The sequence below is a fragment of the Acanthaster planci genome, linkage group LG02 (genome assembly GCF_054643075.1).
Source record: "Acanthaster planci isolate LZ-2023a linkage group LG02, COTS_SCS, whole genome shotgun sequence".
NCBI classification, from domain to species: domain Eukaryota; kingdom Metazoa; phylum Echinodermata; class Asteroidea; order Valvatida; family Acanthasteridae; genus Acanthaster; species Acanthaster planci.
This window is the reverse complement of record NC_141778.1, coordinates 19,857,329-19,882,570: the sequence shown is the minus strand read 5'-3', so window position 1 is coordinate 19,882,570 and position 25,242 is coordinate 19,857,329. Positions and strand designations below refer to the sequence as shown.

The 25,242-nt window shown below is 44.9% G+C and overlaps 2 protein-coding genes across 9 annotated transcripts in view; one reads left to right on the top strand and one right to left on the bottom strand.

The window, feature by feature from the left end:
• The first annotated feature begins 459 nt into the window (after positions 1 to 459).
• On the top strand, positions 460 to 2,124 carry LOC110979780 (uncharacterized). Its single transcript, XM_087133371.1, has 2 exons — positions 460 to 587; positions 1,314 to 2,124. Exon 2 carries the CDS (start codon positions 1,323 to 1,325, stop codon positions 1,677 to 1,679), a length of 357 nt encoding a protein of 118 aa, XP_086989497.1. The 5' UTR covers positions 460 to 587; positions 1,314 to 1,322; the 3' UTR covers positions 1,680 to 2,124.
• A 5,356-nt stretch (positions 2,125 to 7,480) lies between these two features.
• The window catches only part of LOC110979812 (uncharacterized), a 53,397-nt gene continuing 35,635 nt past the window's right edge, over positions 7,481 to 25,242 (bottom strand). For all 8 annotated transcript variants that reach the window (XM_087133009.1, XM_087133008.1, XM_022235891.2 and 5 more), the window contains 3 exons: positions 19,259 to 19,447; positions 18,509 to 18,919; positions 7,481 to 12,834 (listed from right to left, as the gene is read on the bottom strand). In XM_087133009.1, the coding sequence (XP_086989135.1) occupies positions 10,814 to 12,834; positions 18,509 to 18,919; positions 19,259 to 19,447 (2,621 nt within the window). In that variant the 3' untranslated portion in view covers positions 7,481 to 10,813. The remainder of the gene's footprint in view (positions 12,835 to 18,508; positions 18,920 to 19,258; positions 19,448 to 25,242) is intronic.

Below are 25,242 nucleotides of genomic sequence, written 5' to 3'. Positions count from 1 at the left end.
TATACGTAAGCAGTTTCTCCAAAAAAGTAAAGCTCTGTGGCAACGCCTAAAAATGTTATGCAGACTCGTGGTTGCGTTCCCCTTGCAAATCCAGCGGATAAATATGACAAAGTGTGTTGAGACAGGCAAAACGGTGTTAATTAAGAGATAGTCTCGTGTTGGTAGCAGTCCATGGAGTTTAAAGGAAGAAAATCAATCATGCAATTTAAATTCACCCGATGAACACTGGCTATGAATGCACTTTTATTACTTAGACGTTGAAAGTTCGTTTCCCTTCGATCCCGAAATATCAGCACCCACGCCACAATCGAATCCCATTATCCCTTTCCTAAACATTACGCTGCAAAAAAAAAAAAAAAAAAACTTCGTGAATACGAATTATATCGTGGAGTGAGTGCAAAAGGAAACATTCTGGACTCTGCTAATAAGCAACGTTATGTAACTTTTATTTACACTTGTCACTGGTCAAGTTATTACCCTGGGCGTCACGTTTATAAGACTGAGAATAAACGCTGCCGCCCTTCATACACTCTGAGAATCGGACGACTTTCACTTTCTTTAGACTGCATCCATCTTATGAAGATCAGGTAAGTTTTTCTCAGGCTTGTAACTTTGAATTCCATTGAAAAGTCCTCTTGTGATCAACTTCCTTTTATACAAGATCACAGGCAACGGAGCGTTGTTAAACACTACAAGATGGGTTAAACTGATACTAGTTTTAACGTGACTATATCTTAACGTACTTAACTAGACCAAATAAATAAGTGACATAGTGCGAACTCGGTTTCAGTTTTCAACATTGTGCTGACTCGTCTGTTCGTACAGAGCAGCACTGACTGGCAATATGAGCCTGTGGAGTGGGAAGTGAACCACTATGGAGTGACTGTAGGTTCTCCTTAAAAAATAATGTAGAGTATCAGCTTAATTCTAACTCTTAGAGCTTTCGGACGACTGAAGATCTATGGACTCTAGCCTCACACAAACTCTGCCTTACCAAAAATTGACGGAGAATCCGAAACTCTTATGCAGTAGACTGTGAATCCTATACCGGGTGGCAACGATAAACCACGCATATACCATGTCACGTTGCTGACTGGAGTTCACATTCTCTCAGCTAAGATTGTCTGGTCTCGCAGACGGTTGAGCAGTCGAAAGAGCAAACAGAAGTTGACATTCTAATAAAATAAAATTTCGTCCTTGTCAATGAAAGAAACTGAAGAATCCCGACCTAGCGTCAGTATAAAAGATATAAAAGTTCGCCAAGGATGAAAAGGGATGTTACAATTACAATTCCCTTTTTTGTCCATTCACAGCCGTAAAGCATGAATATGCGCTGGACTCTGGCCTTGTTGGCCACTTTTCTCCTCGTGGAGGTGTCTCTAGCCTGTATATCCAGCGGGAAACCTAAGCCCGATGATGGCTGGGGAGATGGAGGTGACGAGCCTAATCCTGGTGACGGTGATGGAGGCGACCGTCCCCGACCCGATGATGGAGACGGTGGCGACCGCCCCCGACCCGATGATGGAGATGGCGGCGATAACCCCCCACCCGACGGCGGAGATGGCGGCGATAACCCCCCACCCGATGGCGGAGACGGTGGCGATAACCCCCCACCCGGTGACGGAGACGGTGGCGACCGTCCCCCTACCGATGGAGGTGACGAGCAGCCTCGCGAGTAAGCAACAGCTTGAAATGAGAGGTTGCGTAAGCAAAGGTGGTGCGCCATGCTGTTGGTAGACAGCCCGAGCAATGAAGGGTTCTCCTTTTTCCTCGACTGCATCTCTTCCAGCAACCAACATAGTTTCTGATGACAATCCTATATATATCATATTATTTCCAAGGACTGTGTTTTCCCTCGTTATAGCGTAAATATTTTACTTAAACACTCGCTGTAGTGTAAATATTAAAAACAAATGAATACGTCTTGATTATGTATTTTTCAAATCGTTCAGTCGCACAGATTTTATGATGGACACAATAAAGAGAGTTTGGTAGCAAATATACAAGGATATTGATTAAAATGCGCCGTCTTTAGAAATGTAAGTTATCATTTGAAGTCCATTTGGATTTACAACTGTCTAATGTCTGCCGACAGGTGAACAAGCGAACTACATTGAATAACATTATAATTAACAGAACTTTCCTACTTGAAAGTTAAAGACTCTCCAAGCTGGATTTTTTGGTCGAGCCCGAGAAAAAAAATTGAATCAGAGCATAACATCGTGAGGAAATCCTCACTTTTACACAATAAGAAATGTATACCATTGCGCATGCCCACAACAAGCGGCCAATCAGCGAAACTAATTTTTGGCCAGTTTCAACACTGATTTTTAGCGGCTACTTGGCTCCCGATAAGGTCTTTTTTCAGGTTATATTACAATGCCAGTACCCTCTGGGGACAGTACTTATCAAGAAGCGAAAGAGGCGAATTAAGACCCCATCGAAAACCAACCTTTCTCTTTTGTGGACGCCTAGTCTAGTCCCGTGCGAGCATCGCAATTGTTCCGTGCTGTAAGTCATGTGCATTACGGCTAGTCGGTGAGTTCTGTTTCTTACAGTTCAAATTTAACACCACACCTGATGCAAGTGGTTCCAAAACTAATCCTTGTTCTCCATAAGTAACAGTAATTTAGAGGCGTCAGGAAATGAATACCACACTAAAATAATTTTCGTGCCAAAATCTACGCCTTGGAACTGGAAAAAAATACCAAAAACAAAACAAAACAAAACAAGATAAAACTGGGGAGCCAGATCCCCTACAAGAGTTGTCTTCTGAGCACTTCATTGACCATTATGGTATGCCCCAAATCGTTTCAGCATTCCCCTCCCTTCCCGGTGTTGGAAGAGTCCCAACACTGCAGGATAACAGTCTCCTGATCTGCCAGCAAAGAACTCCGGTCCTTAGCATCATCCTCGTGTTAGCGACCAACCTAATTAGACGAGGACGATTCTCAGTGTTTTGGGGAGGCAGTGAGTGGCTAGAGCTACACACCTGCTGAGCGTAACAGACACCGTGGCTTATCGCGCCAAATAAGCAGTGTTTTTTCAACATTATTTTCCTGTCTCTGGATAAAACCAACCCGTACGTGTCCAGTCATTACTGGTGTCCTTATCAAACCTCATGAAACTGGGTTTTCCTTTGCAGGTCGTGGGAGGAGGTCTGTGCACAGCGCAAAGCTCAAAGACAGCTTGGATGACAAAAATAGATTCATCCCATTGAAATCAACTGTTCAGCGAATAAGGAATTTCCCTAAAAGTGTTCAATTTTCAGCAGAGGGTAGTTTTGCGTTGAAACAGCAATTTGTTGACTAAATCTCCGGACTCATTACAGGTAGGCTCCACCTGCCACACCTGACAAGCCCAGTCGAGGTCACATCTTTCACCGTCCAGGCTTTTTCCATCGCGACACAGACTAGCCTCAATGTAACTTTATTCCTTAACAAACAGTTGGTGGCGGTGGTGGTGGTGGTGGGGGGGTCGGACTGACATTAATCATGTCGTGAGAAAGGAGCATTTAATCTCCCCAACTATGCCCCAATAAAAGGAACCCTAAAAATAATCCCATCAAAAAACAATAAAAAGAATGAGACACGGATGAAGCCATTTTCTTTCGTTACGGGGGTGAATGTTGAAGATCATGGACCTACAATGAGCGATTTCAGTGAAAAGTTAACGCTTAATGTTATATTCTGACGGGGTGTATAGTTCATAAATGAACCACAACCGAAGTCCACGGTCTTGCTTAAGAAGCACATCCCGCTTCGCAGGCATTACGGTTAAACAGCGAAGAAGGATCTTGTTTCGTTAAATTAGCAGATCAACAATGTGGTCAAAGCAAACGCATTATGAAAGAGGGAAAGAACAACCGGAAAAGACCAGCATTGACAAGCAGTTCAGAGGAGCGTGAATGAGAATGACAGATGGTTCAAAAACAAAATATCATTGGGCAGTAGACATCTCCGACAGAATGGCTATTCCAAGTCCAATCTACGCACTTAATCAGGACCCTAGCTACAGCTGATGATACAAAGTAAGTGGGCTTCATATGTTTCTCTTGCGTTTGCGGACTCAGACTTATCCACAGCCGTGCGTTCTATTTTAATTGTTGAGGGAGGGGAATTATGTTTTGTGGACCGACAAAACTCGCCGTGAACGTTGGCATAAAATCATAGTGACATCATGTCGTTACTTCAGTTATTGCTCACAATTTTTTCAGTCTCTCCATTTCTTTCTCTACATGTTTTGCACTCCTCTGTGTTGGCAGCTGATATACACACCCAAGCAGATGCCCCCACAACGAGAGCACCCGTCGCCATCACAAGGTTTTTCTGGGTCAGCTTGAGCTATTTTCAAAGGATCGTAATCGGCTTCCCAGGGAATGGCGAAGATGCCAGGCCGTACCTGTCGCGCCAAGCCTCCACTGCAAGACACAACAATGCAACCTGTACTCAATAGACTGTTGACCCAACGTCGCCAGGGAAACATACATTCTGTACAATACTGTGCAAAGGATACTCAGCACCACCTTGCACCCAGCACTTTCTGTGCGGCCAGACAAGGCAAAGTTTGTTACGCGTCTCTGATCATTTGTTAAGGGGCCTTCAGTGGGGGGGGGTATTGATATGTTCCAAACATGGTCAGCCAAAAGCCTGTCCAATATCACGTTGTGACAGAAATTACCCAATCTTCACCACTGAATTGTGTCATGTGACTGTTTTAAGGGATTTAAGCGATGATGGGAGGCGCTAAAGATGCGTGTCGCCGTGCCCGGCCCAAGAATCACTTTCCCTCTCGTCGTCGTGGAATGTACGGTGACGAAGTGTCAATTGAAAACCCTGCTCTTAGGCAGTCTAAGACGTAGAGTGTCAGTATTTGAAAAGATCCAAGGATTCTCCTTTTTTCGAAATAATTCAGGGGATAAGAATCTGCCCATTCTGAATCAGCCTTTCCTTGGGAGCAGACTGTTCCAGGTTTTGGTCCCTTGAATCTCTTTTGTTGACAGTTTCATGCTTGCACTGTAAGTAACATTTGTTTACTTGGACATTTTCGTTCATGGCTATTTCCCAGTTTATATCTATTACAAACGCCCAATGCCACTCGCTTCTCTGTAATTACCTCAGCTTCTGGAGGGTTGTAATTATAAATGGCAACTCCAAGCAGTAAGGGTTACATGCTGCTGGCATAGTCAAGACCATTATTTTCCCGCAAAAAGTGGTTCTGGGTATGCTGTTTAATGGTTAATCAAAACAGGGCTATTTTGAACGCAACTTCGCCACAACTTTGGTTATCATAACTTTGGAAGATAATCTACCAGACTAACAAGTTAAGATTAAATCAGCGAATTATACAAAAACACATTTGATGAGAACTTTTCGTCCTTCTTTCTTACATAGTAACAACAGTTTAAGAGCCATGCGATTGAGTTTCGTGCTGCTGCTCGTCCTACTGGCGGGGATTGCGCTGGCCTATCCCACCCGTGGACGAGGTGGCCGCGGGCGTGAAGGCAGACTGGGTGGAAGTAGGCGGCCTGGAGAACGTAGACCTGTCGGGGGCGGGCCAGGATTCGGACGTCCGCGAACCGGTGATGAGGAAGATGGCGGTGAAGGAGAAGATGAAGCAGGCATGGAGCCTGGCGAGGGAGGGGACAACTCCACCTCCACCGGACCCGGTGGCAGGCCCTTTGGGCGGCCCGGGCCTGGTCGCAGACCCGGTCGACGCCCTGCCAGACCCGGTGACGAGGACGACGCTGGCTGTGATCGTGAAGACGGGGAGGACACACCGACCGGCGAAGGAGGTGGCGACGGGGAGGGAGGCGAGGTTCTTGGTGATGGAGACGCGAGTGACGGGGCAATGCAGCCCACTGACGGTGACGGGAGAGAGGAGAATACCCCACCCGTCGGTGATGGTGACAATGGAGCTATACCCAGTGGCGTGTAAACCATTAATGTTTGCATGCACAAAATTCTTGTAATGCAAGAAAACTTCATTTTATAACTATCCTGTAGGCTGTAGCATTGCAATGAATAACTCAAAGACGTACTATGTTATGGTCTTACACCCTGCCCCCTTAAGGTTCCGATTCTTCGATGGAGCCTCGCATCATTCTGCCCTTCTGACGGCCAGCGGCGTGACGGGGGGTGCAGCCCCCTCCTTTGAAAAAGTGTCGTCCCCCAGTCGCCTCCCACTTGCATATCCTGATGTGATCACAATTATGCATTTGTGTACATGTATATTATGTCCAAAATCCAGTCAGCCTCCCACTTTAGCGTGAAGACCACCGCTCCCCCCCGCCGCTCAGCATCCTGGCTACGCCACTGCTGGCGGCCCATCTGACGGCGCCATCAGCCAGCTTGCTCAGGACCTGAGTTAACAACCTCGTCTCAGCGGAGCAAGAGGTGTATTCATCCTTGTCACGACGACGCTGCTAAAGGAGTAAACAAGCAGATGATACGAAGATGCGTCTCCTTTACTGGAGGCCAACATCGCTCTATCAGGCATTGAATCAAACTACATGTATAAAATGGAGGCTACGAGCACATGACACTCTAACGAACCCTGAACCCTGTTGTCACTGTTTTAGGATTTCGCACGGATACTATAGGTGACTTTTCTTGGTGGTCGAGGACATACAACGATACTGCAATAAAGAAAGCAGTGCTTCCTGTATTTTCCTAGCATGTTTATTTGTACTTATTTTCAAGTTCAACAACCAAAAATCAGCCATGCCGATGGTGTTATTCGACAACCAGAATTAGACACCATTACTGCAGTGGCACAAACAGGTGGTACGCGCGCGCGTTACATGCCTCTTCGACCAATAGGATATCATGAGTTACCAAAAGCACGCGCGCGTCAAACTGAAGAATGTGCTTTGTTGCATGCCCTCGAGAGACAATTTTTCAAGTTTCAGTGCCGCGATTTTATTTGAGCGTTTGTCAGTAGGCCTCTTGGGGAACTCTTTGTTAGATTGAGACATTCAGTTCAAATAGAAAGAAAAGGATTAAGCTTGCTACTCGTAAAAACTTACAAATCTTCTTCCCTGAGAGACAAACATCGGGAGTAATTCAAGTTCCTCTAGCGCAGCCGGTGAATTTGTGGTCCATTTCCCACAATGCAAAAAAACTTTCCTTGGCAACCCCTTGGTGGCGCACTGTATTGTAAGTCTCTTGCATTAAGATATAAAAAGCCTTCGCGAAAGGCGATGAGTTTCCACAATTTTCAAAGATTATTTTCGAACTTTGAAAATTCGGATTCCGCCATTTTATTTATTATTTATTTATGAACTTGAAATTTCACCCTTTCTTTGCGTATTATTTTATTCACCCTTTGTCAAATAGAAACTATTTTCGTAATGCTATGTCCAAAATAGAAGTTGAATGGCAAGAAGGATTTTTTTCTTGAGCTCAACGTAAAAAGGAAGAAAAACCACGACCCAAAGCATAGGAAACAAAACCCCAAACAATGAAGTCAAAGTTACGCATTGTGTCAGTTCACACTCACTTCCATTTAATAATCCAAATAATTGTAAAACGACATAATAATTATTTCAGACAATTCAGTAAAAGACATGTGTTCAACGTTCAATTCAATATCAGCGTTCAATATCAGCCCCGACCACAATCGGAGCAATGAAAAAACTTTTTCCAATATGTATGCAAGTACAAGGCGACGTCACATCTTCCATTCGAGATTGCTTGGAGACATCAAGGTCTTTGAAACGGTGCATTAGGGAAAGTTAAATCCCAATCCTGGCTCCAGTTTCGAAAATTGACAAAGAAATCATGCTAGATGCGCAGGATTTTGGATATCTTACGGTTGGGCAAAACATACAGGGAGAAAAAACAGACCAGCGTTTATGTTGGTTTATGATCTCTTTATACTACTGACCCCTTCGGATAAGGATGCCTTGGGTGTAAGTCCAAAATGGACGGCACAGTCCTTAACATAACTTGGTGCAGCATCATTTGTTTCTGACGGTGGACACATACCACGTGATGGCATCTTTCTACAAAAAGTTGTTCAAATGATATTGCTTGTTAAGAAAACAGAAAAGAATTTCAAGTTGAAAAGCTGGGAATAAAATTACTTGTCAAAGGAGGGTTGCATAGTACCTTAGGCACTCATGACATGATGTTTTAAAGAGGAATAAAGGCACACATTCCCTTGAAAGTGTTCTGTCGAGAAACATATCATCACGAACAGTTAGACTGTGATATTACATCACGTGGAACACGAAAAGTGCCACCAACGTCGAAGCAGACCGCTGAATAAGCCATTAAAAATGGACAAATTCAACGCTTCAGTATAACGTCTCAAAATTGTTCATACATTAAGACCGAGTCCTGTCAAAATACAGTCCTACTTAATCATTCCTGGGGAAACACTCATACGGTGCCTTACTCTAGAGTATAAAAAAGTAGGAAAATCACACTGAAAAAAGATGAACGGGCAGGTCATGGAAGGCACAAACAACATGGAAGTTCAATTGAATTGGTCCGTATGCCTTGCTACGATTACAATTTTCGTTGTTAAGTGTGCAATGTTTAACCCCAAGAGGGCGCTATAAACAATCTAAGAAGAGGGTTGATATTCTAGAATCGAGGCATGGCGCTGAAAAATCGTCCTAGAGCAGACATTTCTGTCAAGTATTGTGACAGCAGAGCTAGTTCTTTAACTTGGTACGAATCAGTTCATTGAATACAATAAATATCAAACAAGTAGGTTTTAGAGACCAAAAGGTCTGTATCTTCACATCAACTGTTATCTGAATACATATCAACTGTCAATATTATTACAATTCAATCTGCCGACGATTTATGCTCGAAGCTGCTGCATTCTATAATATAAACAGTAAACTGCAATTCTTAAAAGAGAGGAATGAAATCCTCAGATAACCTGTTCCATAAATATGTTACAGCTTTGCAGTACATCTGTATTTAAGTTTTATTTAAGTCTCCGAAGTAAAAACAATTTCAGAAAATGTTGGTGAAGTCTTTAGTCGATACTGAATTGAGGAAAGGGTGATTGATCTATCGCCGTTTGGTAAGTTAGCCACACCCCTTAGACAATCCTATGGAATTTGTTCGTTGAGTTTTGTTTGTCTCAGGTTTTGTACGTCTTGCGTCCATTTTTGTATTATGTAAATGGCTAATTGACATAAGCTGCATTGACAGGATTCTGTCGCGAATTGAATCACTACACTAAGTGTTCCTATATGTTACACAATAAGAGAGAACTTCCAACAATGAACCACAACTGGCTGTGGTAAGCTATGGTAATTAGGCCTACATCTTGTCTGACCGATCGGACATTCGTGTTACCGTACATCCAGTGTGGGTAACCAGTTTACATTGTATGTTCACTGCGTCCTATATATCGCGAAAAGAACAATCCACCCAGTAAGCCCCGCCCACTGCGCACGTAGAGAGAAGTGCTTCTCTCCAATGCCACACTACATGTTTCAGCCGCGCGCGTTATTATGTGCATGCACGTGCATAGGGTCTAGTGGAAATGAATCATGGTTTTTGATTGGTCAACATCGATTCGCAACCAACGATGCGACCAACCTCGACTGGTCGCGAATAGTTGACCAGACTAGTCCAACCATTGTCGAGAAGGGTGCGTTCGCTCAGATTTACCGATCTGCAGTTATCTATGGTCCTTGATCGAACTTGCCCCAAGCTAGCACTGGACGAACACTCAGTCTGCGTTAAATTCCAGTTCCAGGGTTCCCTGTAGCACAACCTCGTCCTCATGGGTACGATCTTGATGCGCCATGCTGGTTCCGAACGCCATGCCTTGAGCGATCTTAAGTGAAGGAACGCACGCATGCCTTGAGCGATCTTAAGTGAAGGAACGCACGCGCAGCCCAAGGAGTCGAGGTTGCATGTGGCACAATGTGCAGTAGGCGTGGTTAAACTTCCGATGACGTCACATTGCGTTTACAAACCAGGACCGTTTTCACGGAGATGCTTAATAGCAGTAAAGTTGTACTAACTTTGACAAAAAAAATTGCTGACCTGAAGAACTATTTCATAGCGATGATTGGCGTGGTTGTGCTAACAAATGCGCGTGCACACGTTAGCATGCCTTTGGCTGTGCTTACGTGTCTCCGTGAAATGCATGGAGACTGAGCGTGAAATCGTGTGCTACGCAGCGCCGTGAAGTTGGACCCAGGATAGACTTATCGTGTAGAATCGCTGTCACAACACACTCTGAGTAGACGGTCGCCAGTTCGTGGAATTCAAAACCAAAGACTTCTCCTGTTTTCAATACTCCTACAGAGCTAATGTACAGACCATGCAGTTGGAAACCCACTGCAACAACTATTAACCACAACTTCATTTCTGCAACAAACGTAGCACAGTTAATGACCAGCGTGAATTACATTACGGAAAGCTAATTATGTACAACGTGTTCTCTTACCATCAGCAAACACAACAACACAACACAAGAGGGCGCAGTACAATTGCTCCATTAATCCTCTCTGTTTAGTGCGAACATTATCCAAGCTTGTGTGCTTCTGCCTGATCATCGCCGTTAATGTGTACTCACAGCGTTGTCGTCACTGAACGGAGTATGGTACTGTATTACATACTATTCAGTTGGTATTTTAGTGTCTCGTGTTGAGTCTGACGGAGGTACTGAGGACAGACACTAGACTGACATCGATATTTTTTCATATCAAATGTAACTTAAAGCTAATTTGCAAGATTTGTTTACAACTATATACAGCTATATTTGTAATATATCGTACAGCATTTCTAGACTCTATTTTATGCACATAATAAAAAGCTACGTAAGGAAACATTCATCATACTGCTGATGCCGAATGCGAACTTTTCTTGAGCGGCTGATTTTTCTTGCGCGCCGGGCTGAGCCCCGTCGGCAAAGGGGTTTGGTTCTCGAAGAAAGTCCCCGGCAAGTTGGGAATGAAGTCGTCATACTCCGGCTCGTCCTGATCGATCGAGAAGTCGCTGTAGACCAGAACACTCTTGAGCTTGTTGGACGTTGGAGAGAAGCCCGAGGGAGGGGTGTTGGGGAGACGGCGGGGCGTGCGTGGTGTCATGCCCGACCGGGAGCTCTCCCCACCGGAGAAAGTCTTGGCCAAGCTCTCGTCGCTAATGAACACTGACTTGAGTCTGTCGGTGTTCTGCTTTTTATCCAGCTCCGGAATGCGAACGGGCGAGGTGGGCTCACTCAGTAAGTTTGTGGCGCTGGCGTCATCGGACTCTGCGGTGCTGTATAGGGCAAGCTTAGCGGCTGTCCGTCCATCCTCGTCTCCTGACGAAGTGCGCTTACTCTCGGACTTTCGTGTCTTCCGCGCGCTGCTGGCATGGGGAATCTTTTTCCGTTTGGAGCGGCCACCGGCGCCAGAGTTATTTCTATCGGGGAATCGCTTCGAATTGCCCGTATGTCCGGGAGCAAGTTCGCCAGGAGAGGAGAGTGGTGACGTCACTCCTTTGTTGCTTATGTCCACAACCTCGTTCTTTTTTGGGCTAAAAGTTGACCTAGGGCTTCTTATTTGCATGTTGTCCTTTGACGAAATGTCAGTCATAGGGGTGACAACCCCAAGACTCTCTGTGTCCTCAAAGAAGGCTTGTCTTGGGGTCAGAGGTAGCTTTCGAGGCCTTTGACCGCTCGGGGATTCTCCGTTGACCAAGGGTTGTTGTACCCCGACCGGATGCACGCTATTTTCGCCGTGCGCGGACTTTTTTCTGTTTACCGGTGTGTTTCTATTGATCTCGGCCACTGTCCTCCCTTCGTTAGGAGTCGGGGGCCACTTGGTGACATGGTTCACGGGTGCCGGCTGTCCCTCGGGTATGTGAGGCAAAACTTCCGGAGTTCTGAACTCATTCTGATTGAAAGTTTGATTTCGGGAGAGGGCCATGCCTAGGGGTGTGAGCTGGCCCTCTTTATTGACGCACGGCAGGTTGCTGTCGAAGCCGTGGTCGCTGCGGTGATCACTCCGGTGGTCGCTGTGATGATGATCGCTCTTATGATCACTATGGCGGTTATCGCTATGGCGATGGTCACTATGACGTTGGTCACTATGACGTTGGTCACTGTTCCTGTGTTCACTCCGGTTGTCACTACGGTGATCACTACGGGGTAGGGAGCCATACTTCTGCTCGAAGCTGGTCAGACTACCAGCGGCACTGTAGCCACGCATCGCCAGGTATTCCGGTGTTTTGGTGGCCAGCGTAGTGGTATTCTTATCCGTCCTGCCGCTGTGGCGGCTGACCTCGCTCTGCGAACTGCCCGTGCCAATGTGGTAGGGTAGACCCACCTTGCGCAACCGCTCCATCTGGATAAAGTCGGTGCGGGGCGAATGGTAGGGGCTCGGGATCTTGTCCTCGGGAATCTTGGGAGGTCTCCTCACCCCCGTGGTATCGCTGCTGTGCGTGTGATACGGCGAAGACAGGCTCACGTTGGACTCCGGCAGGTAGGCCAGCCCTTCGTCCTGGACCATGTAAAGCTGGCTGCGGTCGCCTAGATGACCGTCTGGCCGACCCCTCTTGCCAGATTGGTGCGACATCTCCGACTGCGAGGAGCAGCTGTGGCCGGGTGGGCCCCACGGCCGCTGGCCGCCGCCCGCCGAGGCGATGGAGGAGCCGGGTCCCGGGTTGGGCCGCAACTCAATCTCAGTGGCACTCTTCGACTTCCTGCAGCCGGTGAAGACGGTGATGACGATGGAAACGAGGATGACAGCGGCACACAGGAAGATCCCTACCATCATTACCGTGTTATTGATGGAGCCCAGGTTCAGACCGGCTGCCTCCTCGTCACCCGTGGAGCCCGCCGCCACCGGCGTGGTCGGGGGAATACCGCCGTCTGTACAGTAAAAAAAATACATACACAACATTGTTAATTAACTGGGCAACAAGCCCCCGATTTGCTCAGGTTGGAACCAGCGTGGAAGGAAGGTCACCCCAATGCTTGGAAACAAGCCTCGAATTCAGAAGAAAATAAGCCATCGTTACTGGTGGACATATTTACAAGAACTCACGAAAGTTTCAAATTGACAAAGCTCGCATTTGTTATGACTTTGGTACTGCTGTCCTCGTTTATATACCGTCCCTTAGAGACTGCGCGGACCATTTCTCATGGCAGGTCGTCCTTTCAGTAGGATATCCAATGCTACTTGTACCCCCTTTCACATTTTTGATTGGTGGATTCGGGCGCGCAATGTTTCGTTGCTGGGTTACCAGCTATTGACATCATATCGCTACAGATGGAAACAATATGTGATAAATGGTGCCGGTGGGACCTGTAGCGCATACAGTGTGAAGTTCGTGAGATAATTTCCATCGCTGTCTCTAAAACCGCACAGTCGAGTCAGTTGCCTATGGGGGGAGGGTTGTATTGGGGCACCTTCCCCCCCCTCAAGGTATGTCGGCCTAACTCCATTTATCCGAGCTCAGAATTTAAAAAGACCCTCCAAAGTGTAGTGTTGATTCAAAATTTGACCATACTCATTGATTCAAGATAATGGTCCAGAAAAACTGCCAGATGGATCAAACTAGACTCCATTACCACGGCCCGTCAGTGAAGCTCAAAACATTCCCCCCAAAATTGCTTTTCTATGATTAGGCCGTAGATTGGTAAGTATCACCTTTATGTTTAATATATATATACATAAATACACTTTTTTCAATTTTGAGAGTTGTGGCTGGAGCTGTTTTTTCATGATTGTTATTTCTGGTCCTCTCTGTATATTATGAATGGTTCCACAGCATGAAATGCACAGCTAATCATCCGCGTACTCAAGATTAACGGCCGGGGGTCATGACCTCATAAAAAGGCAGCCATCATTCTACATCCGGCGGCTAATGTCAGACGGGGTCAAAGGTCAAGACACAACAAGAGACCTGTGGAAAATACAGCAACAAGCCAAATTTTTGAGTCAACTTGTTTATGGCTTTGTCAAGGTTTTACGGACAACATTTGCGCAGTTTTAGAGCATGGGAAAACAATTGCGCGGTCGACTTAATGTCGAGAGGCTAACGTCAAACGCGGATGGTATTACACCTGTCACGAATAAATATACATGTACCACGCACACATTTTTCATAAGTTCAACTTCAAGACTTCGTTTTCTTGAAAGACCCCACCTATTCGACATTAATATCGAATCAAAACTGCACCATGGGGCCAGAATAACCATATCATATTAGGTGCATTATGTTTTATTTAAATATATATGGTTACAAAAATTCAAGAGCTGAATCAGAAACGGATCATCACAAAGTCACTGAAATTAAGCAGCTGACTGACTTTAAAACTCTCCAGTCACCAAAACATGCACTATATCAAGCTCTCTGGGCAGCTAACCAAATCAGAAGATTCAAACTGTAATTATATGCGATTGAAATTTCGAGCAACTCCCGACTCTGATCGAAGAATATTAGGTAAGTCAGCAATACACCCGAGGCTGGCACCTTTTACTGCATGTATGTTAAAGTACAGAAAGAGGGTAACGACGTCATGCATTACACGCACAAGCGCGTATTTGCCTACTTTTAAAACGACTCTCGGTCAACTCTTGCGCACGCGCGGGGAAGTCCTTTGAACTGCGCACACTCTCGATGCCCATATCCATTCAGATGATCAGGAGATAGCCATAGCCATTTCTGCGCATGTCCTGGAAGAAATAGACACTAAAAGCAGGTTTATGGGTGGCCGTCGTACTGTCCCTGCGCGAGCCGCGCAGGGACAAATCACCTTTCGACAAACTGCCTGGTTAAGGTAGTAACTATCACGGTCACCTGTGACCCCAACCAGTCATTAATGTGAAGCCGGGGTCACAGGTCGAATAAATATTATTCTTAGACTCAGGCTCGGACCATTAATCGTTTGACGAAGAGAAACCAAACGCCACGAAACGATCATCAGTCCCTAGCACCCGCCGTTTCTGAGGCGAGGCAGCCCAACTTCAGGCGTGATTCGTGGTCGTATAGCGCAGCAGCCAGACAAATTAAACCGTCTTTGATGAAGTCGTATAAACGTATACACTAAGAAGGCGCGTGAATACCTCGTCGAAATTCCAAATGTTTAAAATGCAAATCCCGGGCAAAACTCTCCCAGAGCTATACATGTAGCTGAGTCCCTAACGTGAATATCAGCCCTACCCATCTTCCTACGGAGTTCGTTTTCTAAAACTTCCATGTTACCATTGAGGACAAAATAACGAAACTTGTCCAAAAAACTTTATTTCGGCACCGTCACGATCGCTGACAGTATTTATGTCATTAAAGCAGTAAGGCTGGTTTTAAATTTGCTTTTCTTTCGATGGCCGCTAGAGAGACGCTGTTGTAGTGAGCGCGTCACATCTGATGGATCACCGCGTGCCATTTCGCGAGTCGGCACTATGGATGAGCAATCATTCCACAAATACTGACCGACCGTGGACGTTATTGAAAATGTCTCCCGTCTTGATTTACACACCAACTAATAACAAATTAGGGCATCTTTGAGCACCCATTTCGGCTGGGTGCAGTCGTAAACGTACTCGGGCACGATGAAAGATTGTCGTAAATGGAGATACTCTAGTCTTCCCACTGTTTGAATCTCTCGCTCTCTCTCTGTCTCAAACAAATTTGTCTCACCATGAACGAGTCTCGGTATTTCGATTTGCTACCAATCACAGAAATCAAAAACTCGTTTCTTTTTACTGTTTCATTGGATTCACTCCCCCCCCCAAAAAAACAGTTTTACAAAGGAATGCATATTAAAGCAAAGCACGGCAAAATGGGTGATTACTGTCAACCTCAATGAAATATTGAAATGTTCATTTAGTTAATTTAGTCGTTTAAAACATAGGCTTTCTTAACTTACTGTGAAAATGCCCTTTATAATTATTGGGTTTTCTAATACAATCTTGTAGCTTGATTTCGTTTCTTTTCTTTTAGAGTCCAATCTTTCCAACTAGAATGCGTACGTCGACTGTACAAGCTACAAGCCCGTCCAAGGAGGCCCGGATAAAGACTTAAATATGCAGACTCAACCTCCCGCGAGGATAAAATCAATTATACACCGTGGCTGATCCGTAAATCATCTACAGCTATTTAGAACGCTTAGTGTCGCCAACCGTCGTCACGAAATCCTGCTCCATCTCTGGCGTTTATCCAGCTCATAACCCTGTGCACATGGCGACTTTTGGTCGAGTTTTGAGAAAACACGACATCTCTCGAGAGAATGAATAAATTACTTTACAGGCCCGTAAGGGGGGGGGGTTGCAGGAGGTGCGTCCGCAAACGCCCCCGAGCGACTAAAACGTCCGCTTTTGAAGCAAGAAGAAAAAACTGGAGCTATAATAGAACATTTTGCGAAAAAATTTTTTCTTGCGCTTCGGTATATTTCGCCTCGGTCAATCCCCTCTTCGGGACTTTGCTTGTAACACCCCTAAAACAATTGGTACGACCTCATGAATCCTGTTATGTTTCAACATAAAAAAAGCAATAGATCTAGGCTTAGTCCGCTTCGATGAGGATTCGCACCCCCCCCCCACGAAAAGTCCTTGTCACGGGCCTGCTGTATTAAGTGAGTTCCCTGTGTGCCAAGCCACACTATGACTATATCTTTCTTCGAAAACGCTAAAATGAACAGAATGACAACCCCCTTAGTTTCCTATAAGGGAACAAGATCCTTTCCAGTTGCAAGGACTGACCAGAAACCCAGGACCAGGCACTTTGCTTCTACTATTCAAACCTATACATCACATTTAACACTCAATTAAAACTACAGAGCAAGAAGCTGTTGTATAAGTGAAGTTGATGGCTCAATGTAGCCTACGCACAAGAGAGACACAAAAACATGACCTGAATACGGAATTGACACATTTATCTCTTAAAGTTTCAGGCCTCAGTTATTTTGGTCACTTCTAGAGAGGGCGTGCATTTTATTTTAACTGGCCCGGCAGAGATCATAACGTACTTCATATTCAGCACCACGACAATATAGATCATAACACCTTGCTTGACACGCTCTTTGCAACGAGGTTGCAAGTCACTACTCGAATCTATGTTCCCCGAAGTAATGCATACTTGAAGTAGATCGTCTGTATTTCAAATACTGACCCACCCCTTTTTGTGAAAATAAATAAATAAGACCCCCCTGAGAGAAATAATTGTTAATTTGGCACGATTTCAAACACTGACACACTCGGAGACGTAAACATTTACCTACCGTTCATGGTTGTCAGCTAACGATCTGGCGGCGTGCTGCGCGCTGTGAAACACGAGGAGAAATGCCGGCAGAAACGGAGGGAAAAACCGACACTGGCCTCACTGCAAGTTCAAGTCTGAAATATTATATATTTCACCTATTCTGATCCCATAATTCAAGGCCCACTTCTACTACTTGGCGGGACCCATTCACGTGCCGTGTGCGGTCACTCACTTGACATCTGTCAGCCAAACCGCCGGCTACCACTTCATCATCACTTCCATGACAACCCCCAAAGTGGCATAAACATAATCGACCGCCATTTTGGTTTGCAAGTGTCGAGTTGTTTGAATAAATTTCGTCATCTCCTCCAAAAATACCTTCTAAGGTGTCGTTAAAAAATCTTTGCGGGGGAGACCAACTGGGTCAAAAGAATGTTGCACTTCATTTTCTCTCCAAGTTGGAATTTTCTCGAAACCAAACCCCAATACACCAGAATACTAAATCAAACTAGATTAGATTGGTCCCAACAGGCAAATGTTACAATGATGGTTGGGAGCCTGTATACACGTGTCTAAGGTGTAACATCAATGCCGTGCGTTACCCGTGTGACGTATGCACTCGTACAATATATTAAAAAGGTGTGTTTAACTGCACAAGGTTTTCACCACGGATTTCTTGCAATGAGACAAGTCCGCAACATTTTACAAACAGTTGTAAAATGCATACGACCAACGCGGCTGACATCACGAATCCGTCTGCACTTTGAAGTGTAAAATTCAGCAAGAAGGCAACATCGACCTCCTTGGACAAGTGAAATCCAATAGTCCACCCTTTTCCCTTCTAATTTTCTGCTCCTGAACACCCAATTACCTGGTCGTCCCAGGCCGTTTAAGGCTCTGGGGAGCGCGTGTAAGTGGATCAGCGGCCGAACTGATTGGATATGTCAGCGGCTGAAACACGGTCTGTTGGGGAGGACGCGCCAGAAGACTTATTGGATCGGGGAAAAGTCATCGAGGGGGAGAATATCACGCAAGGAGTAAATTGAGGAATAAAATTCGTTGGACTGTTGTCAGCGCACTTTCTCATTGCTGTCTGACCTCAATTTAGAGCGCTCAAGAGCCAGCACTTGTGTTTGTAATGGCTAAAACAATCCTTAAAAACAAGATCATCCAGCAGAAATTCTGCAGTGATTTTGATAAAATAAGAAAACCACACGCTCCGTCACCCAATCTGTTGGTTAGTCAGAAGTTGGTAAGCAAAATGTGGGGGACGGTAACGCATTACAAAAAGCGCGGGTTTCTTTTTTCATACACCCACAAAATCATTAGTTCCTTCTTACCAAGACTACTGTAGCGGACCCGAAAGCCACGGTCTGGTTCCCCACCGCTGTACACCTTGTATTCGATGTACAACCGATTGCCGGTGGACTCCACGACAGCCGGCAGCCGGCTGCCCGTGTGGTAGGCCAGCACCTTAGCCCGCTGATCTCCACCGTCCCTGATCCGCATCCATTCCTCCTGCGGGTGCAGGTTGAAGGCTCGGAACTCCAGTCGCACCCGCTGGTGGTCCGACCCCACCACCAACCAGGTCAGCACCTGTCCGCCCGGGGACGCCACGGTGCCGTCGGTCAGTGGGGAGGTACAATCGTAGGGTGAGGAGGCGATAATGCCGCCGGGGTCGGCGTGCAGCGTGCAGCCGCCGCAGGTGCAGTTGGGCTTGACGGTGGGCTCAGAGACCATGTCTGTTGGATCTGATGGGGTGTGACAATATTTCCTGAGTAGTTTATACAGCAATCATCATAAGCTAATTGCAGGAGCGTTGTTCTCTTCAGTTATACTCAAGAGGATGGATTTTCAGAGATCAACTTTCAGAGGAACCATGATCTTTTCGCAGTTGGATCTAGTGAGTTTTTTCTATTGCTGATTTTCATTTGTCACTCTTCATTGAACGTTAGACCTGAATAAATGATAGTTTCTGCATTTCCTGAACATGTTTTCATATTACACTTAAACAGCGAGGGAGGGAGGGGGTTGGCGTACGGATGATCCTATCGTACTAAATCTGCATTATTTAAAGATATTTGTCCCACCTGTGTGCGCTGGACACACTCCGTAATTGCAAAGTTGAGACATGACGGTCTCGCCGACGCAAAGGGCGCCACCATTGGCGGCCGGTGGGTTATTGCACAGTCGGTACCGGTTGCGTTGACCCTCGCCGCAGGTCACGGTGCATGCGCCCCAGTCGGACCACACGCTCCAGGATCCGTCCACAGGTGGGCCTGCGAGAGAAAGGGTGAAAAGACGGGGGGAGATGTGAACGGCCCCATACTTAAATCATTGATTGACTTTCAATAGCACGAACATTGTCGTCTGGTTCCTTATCCCAACACACTCCGACGCCTTTTGCATAAGGTCACGTATTCCCCTGCCGTCAAAAACGACACATAGAGTGTAATGTCGGTATGCCAGGACGTCCATTTTAAGATGCAACATGTGGCAGTTTGCATTTCAAAACAAAAGTTTAAAAAGACAAAGATTCGGAATATTGTGGATGATTTCAGAAATGTTTAGAAGCGTCGGGTCACGGAACCTTGGCGATCAGCTGACGTAAATGATTCTCTAAAACAGTCGGAAACCTTTGGGTAAGGAACAGAGTATTAACGCTAATGAGGCTATATTAAGTATTCAATTAGTATCCCATAATAAGTAGTTTGTAGTTGGACGACTTACAATTATTGTTTTGTGAGAACCTGACTTCAATGTTGGGTTTCTAAACATGCACCTTTTCAAACTCACATATCACAGAAAGTAAAGCTTTCTGAAATCTAAACCAAACCAAATTGTCAAGACCCAAAAAAAGTTCGTTCGGTGGTTCAAAACAGACAAAGTGATTACATTTCTAGCGAAAAGCAGCCAGACGTAAACCGTTAACAAAACCTGAACTTAAACTCGCCCCCTTTCCTCAGTTTCATAATTAAGAGCCGAGCTACCGTATGATACGCATCTACACGCCATTGGAGTCTCTCTCCAAGTCGATAATACGACCCTAGGGCTTCCTAAATGCGGCGTCACGGTGGTCACTGCAATAACACAGCCAGGGCACGAATACACTCCTGACGAGGAATCGGTAATGATTCGGGACAGTGCTTCACGGTTTCTCGATCATCGTCATCATCATTATCATGTGAAAAGCACGAGGGGAGCCTTTGAGCCAACATCGTGTTGACAAATCTACGGGGACTTTACGCTTTGGAAGTTGGAAGCAATTTAGAACATAAGTTTGCAAGTCGTCAAATAATAACCACGCTTCAGCCCTTTGTCGAGAGGTCCCATGAAAGCATGCCTTCTGACATGCCGTGAGTATGGTAGCCCTGGAGGGACATCGCCAATCGTCAATATTTACGTCAATATTTGCGACCAAATTCACGACTCGTTGTGTCTCCAGTCGCAATTATTGCCACGATTTTTTTCCAGCAAGCTTGGTGGAAATGAAGCGTTCACACGCACGCGCAATGACCTACATTTTTCGGCTTGATCTCAAGTCGTTATTCGACTGGGCAGCTTTGGCACAACACAGGGGGGCAAAACGTTAAAAAGCACTTGCTGTGTCTATAGCCGAGCGATTCCTCTCTCTACCTGGCTTGTTGGAAAAAAATCGCGGCAATATTTTTGACGAGTCATGAATTTGGTCGTGAATGTTCACGGCAATATTCGCGACCGAAGAGTGGGTCGTAAATTTGGTCGCAAATATTGACTTCAATATTGACGATTGGCGATGTCCCTCCAGGGCCACCATACGTGAGCAATTGAACCAAAAGTATGATTAGGGATAACCCTTACTTACAGGGAAGCCATTTTTGATCGTCTTCCCCGAATCTATCATGTTCAATGGATTCTGGTAAATGAGGTGGTGCCAAACGATTTTGGATTTCAAACCTCAATTTCTTTTTAAGATGCGGCTCAAAAGATTTACATATAATTTATTACAAATTTTAGCTTATCCAAAATGTAAAACTGGCATTAATTAATGACTTTTTATTGATGACGTTTTGTAGATGTTATTCTTACTTCGAAGTTCCAAAAAGAAATGTTCACCTCACTTTCAATTCAAGATGGCCGACACATGAACAAGTCTATAGGGTCAATCCTGGACACACATCGGTCGCATTGGGTGTGTTCGAGTAGCTTCCACGAGGCCACCCCTCATGTTGGGATCGCCGTGTACGCTGCGTGTGCCAGAATGAGGGTTGGCAGTTGAGCCAGTGTTAACTCTTGGAAGAAACTTGAACGCACCCACTGTGGGCAACACGAAGAAGGCTATGTTTGTATCTTGGAGTCAGCGTGAATACCGGTATGCATTTGTTCACAGTACAGAGCTGGTTACTCAGTTCGATGAAGATCGCCCTCTACAGCAAGTTTTGAGTGAATTTCAACCTTATCAATCAGTCCACATGTGAATTTCACAAGTGTATCGGGGACAGCATTCAAGTATTTTCCCCGAAGGTGTGAAGTTGAAGTTTGAAGGCAAGTTAGCAAACTCTGACAGCATAAAAAGAAAAGCCAATTGTCTTTTTTTCACAACAGGCGTCGACAAAATTGGGCCAGCTCCGAATTCTGATGGGAAATTTATCATCAGGGCATATCTTTACTGTCTGGAGGGCAGTGCTATCTTTCCTGCCAATTATCTCTCCACCTGCCGTATCGTCTGCGCGAGATGCCCAACGTACGCGCACTAGCAAACCGGGAGGAAATCACACACAAACACCGCGCATCCCCGGGGCGAGTAACGAGACTGTACACGGTTAATTCGCCTTTCCCCAAACTGCCTAGATATTGTTTCGACTTCCCTTAACTTCCCGGGGGCCCATGCACCTTTTCCTATCCGCTCGCTTATACCACTCGCGGACGGTCGGCGGTGACTCATTCTGCGTTCCCCCTTCATTTTTTAATATTTCGCAATGGATTGTGGGATACTCAGTTCCCTGGGTGGTTATTTCATTTCAAAATGCAGTACCAGGCAAGCGAAATATAATACAAAGACAGCCGTGCGAGTTGCGACTATTTTTTGGTCACTGGCGGTTTCTTGTAATGAATCTGTTCTGGCCGTTTTCAGGCCTACCATCACACAGCAGTAATTATATTGAATTACGACCTTGCAGTGAGACTGTCGCGATAGGAGACGGTAACGGTGCCAGTCTATGTGATCCTTCGCAATATATTTGACTGGCTTATGGTAAAAGAGGGCAAGTCCCGGAAGCCTGGAACAGTCAGCACCATTAACGATAATTAGTCGGACCGTTTGAAAGGATCGAGCAGCCCAATCCGCGAGAATGGAATTCGGTTTCTGAGTACGTTCTTGAAGGTGTCCGTTATCATGGCTGGTCTTATGCATGCACTGAGCTCGCTGGCAAATCTTTAAAACCAGTCTATAAAGGTGATAAACATTTAACAGCCAACATTAAATGATATCCCATTTCTTCTTTGAAGTTTGTTGACGGAGCAAAAGGATATTTCATGCAAATTGAAGAACGCAGGAAGCATTTTGTTTGGCTATGGGCAACTGATCTCCTAGTGCGGAGTACCAAGGGAGAAATCCTTGGGATATTGAGATCCATGAAACTCAGGCTCATTTGGCTTTTCACGCTTCGTCCTTTGACGACAGATTCAATTGGTAATTGCTTTTTTGGGGGGAGGGGCAAAGAGGGAATAAAGGTAAAATTTATTCCATGCACGTGACAATGCCCCGAGGCTGCAGCTAAACATTTACCGTACAACCAGTGGTAATTATGATTTCAAAAAACGAGTGAAGAACAGCGAATTACTTTCCCGCCCGCCGGGCATGCGCGCTGCTTATACTAGATGTGGGAGTTTCCACAAATCGCGTTTCGTCCACGGGCAATTATTGTGGTATAATTAGTGACGGCCCAGCAGGGACTACATGAGAGGCCATGTCACTCTGGAAGGTTAGGAAAATAAACACCCTACAGCTGGCGCGAGAATTCACTTGAAATGGAGCTCACCGTGAGATTTATGGGCTGACACTGGGAAATATATTGCCTTCAAACATGTACAGTCTTACTACGTTGTCATTTCAGAAACACTCTCGGCATGGGATACACCATCGGAATTTTTCCTATTTCCATTCGGAAATTACTTAATAGTCGTTTCTGAAAGTTAAAATGTGTTTTTGTGGAGGCAGGGGGACTAGTTCCAAATCAAGTGTTTTTCATTGTGTGTATTTTATTTAATAGAAAAAACACATTGCTTTCAAATTCACTTTGTCATCTTACTTGAAGTATTAATATTGTTATTTTGGAGTATGGCAGATTTGTAAAAAGAAATAACACAGGGCTTAACTTGATTTACAGTTACATTTTTTTATGTTAAAGTGTATCGTCTGTGTTAATTTTTTTCTTTTTCAGTATTTTTATATCTTCCTTTGTAATCTTTTTCTTCTTTTTTTAATCATTAAGGCCTATGACTTTAAATCTTCATTTTTTTAAATATGTAAATCAAACCACAATTCGACCACTAAAACGGTCGCGAGAGTTTGGTAATAAATAAATAAAAAGAGGAAAAAAGGTGAAAATCACTTCGGTGAGCACTGATAGCGCCGTTTGCATTGAGTTTCTGTACGAGGAAACCAGTGAGTTGGTTAGTGCTAAAAGAACGACTTACTAAACGGACTGACTATCCGTACGGCTTTCTTGGTGCTTCTTGATGTCGTTATACAATAACACCTGCGACAACCTTTTTAATTCAAAAATTTGCAAATGGTTCAGAACATTGGTTACTTCGACGTGCGCAAAATAAACAGCAATAATAGTTTACAGATCTCTCGCTGTCAAATCAAGTGAACAATTGGAAACTACTAGTTTGGCAGAATTATTCACTCCAAATCGGAGAGTTCTAAAACGGCCACCTGTTCTCTTTGGGAAAATCGATATATGACAATTGTTTTTAACCTTGGCTTTGTCCGTGACTTCAACTCAAAAGTTCTAAGGTCAAAGTTTAGAGTATACTTGCATTAGATTCGTACATTTAATGCAGGGAAGGAGGCTGCTACTTCCGTCAAACCCTTTAAGTTTGAACTTCCATCAGAACGGCTAGTGAGCCTTACCCAAAGAACACCGAATGTCCCTCGGGCCAATAGCCTTTCTACACTGGGCCGGGGTCGATCGAGTTCGTATGAAATGATGATACGCGGCACGAAACAAAAAAGGAAGAAATTTGTTGCATCAGGGTAATAAATTGGCTGACACGTGGTTGGGCTTGTTGTTTCAGATGCCCCAGCGCGTCAAGCGATGCCGGATTATGATGCAGAATAAATGTTTGTAAAAAATTTAAAGGTTGTATAAATATGACCCGGAGGAATGACGGACACAGTGCGTCGACACTGGAACCCTGAATGACAAATGGCATCTACGCGCAATCGAAATCGTCATTTTTTTTCCTGCTTGAACCACAAACACCGATGTGGTTAAAGAGATGAGAAGTTCTTCGTATTTTGGTCCGGAATTCGACAAAACCTTTCAAAGTACTGCAAGACTAATGCGTTATCTTCCTAACCCGTGCGCGCTCATTCATTACCAAAGAATATTCTTACATGGGTTTCACATAACAGGTTATAAAAACAGGAATTCCTCCTCAACGTCAAACCATAAGGATCACGGCCCTTTACATCTAACTATGCTAGATCCAACATTATGATTTCAATAGTCCTTCTGGGAAAGGTTTATCGGCTAAGATCTTTTACAAAAATTCCCAAAGATACGATTACAAACTCACAGACATTTTTGGAAAAAAAAGAACAAATTGCTGCAACAAAATCCTTCAGGGTTAAAATATCAATTCACAGTTGGCATGATTAGTTTCAGCTTGTTGTGTGAAATTCAATCGACAATAGGCCTAATTCACACCGAGGACACTATTAATGTAATTACTACACTAACTGTTTTCAGGCTATGACATGCATTAACATGTGCATGGCTGTCTGAAGCGTACTCCGCTATACTTTTGGAATCATGACTTCAGGGGCATGGACCTACATTTTTTTATGCTTCCAACCAGCCTG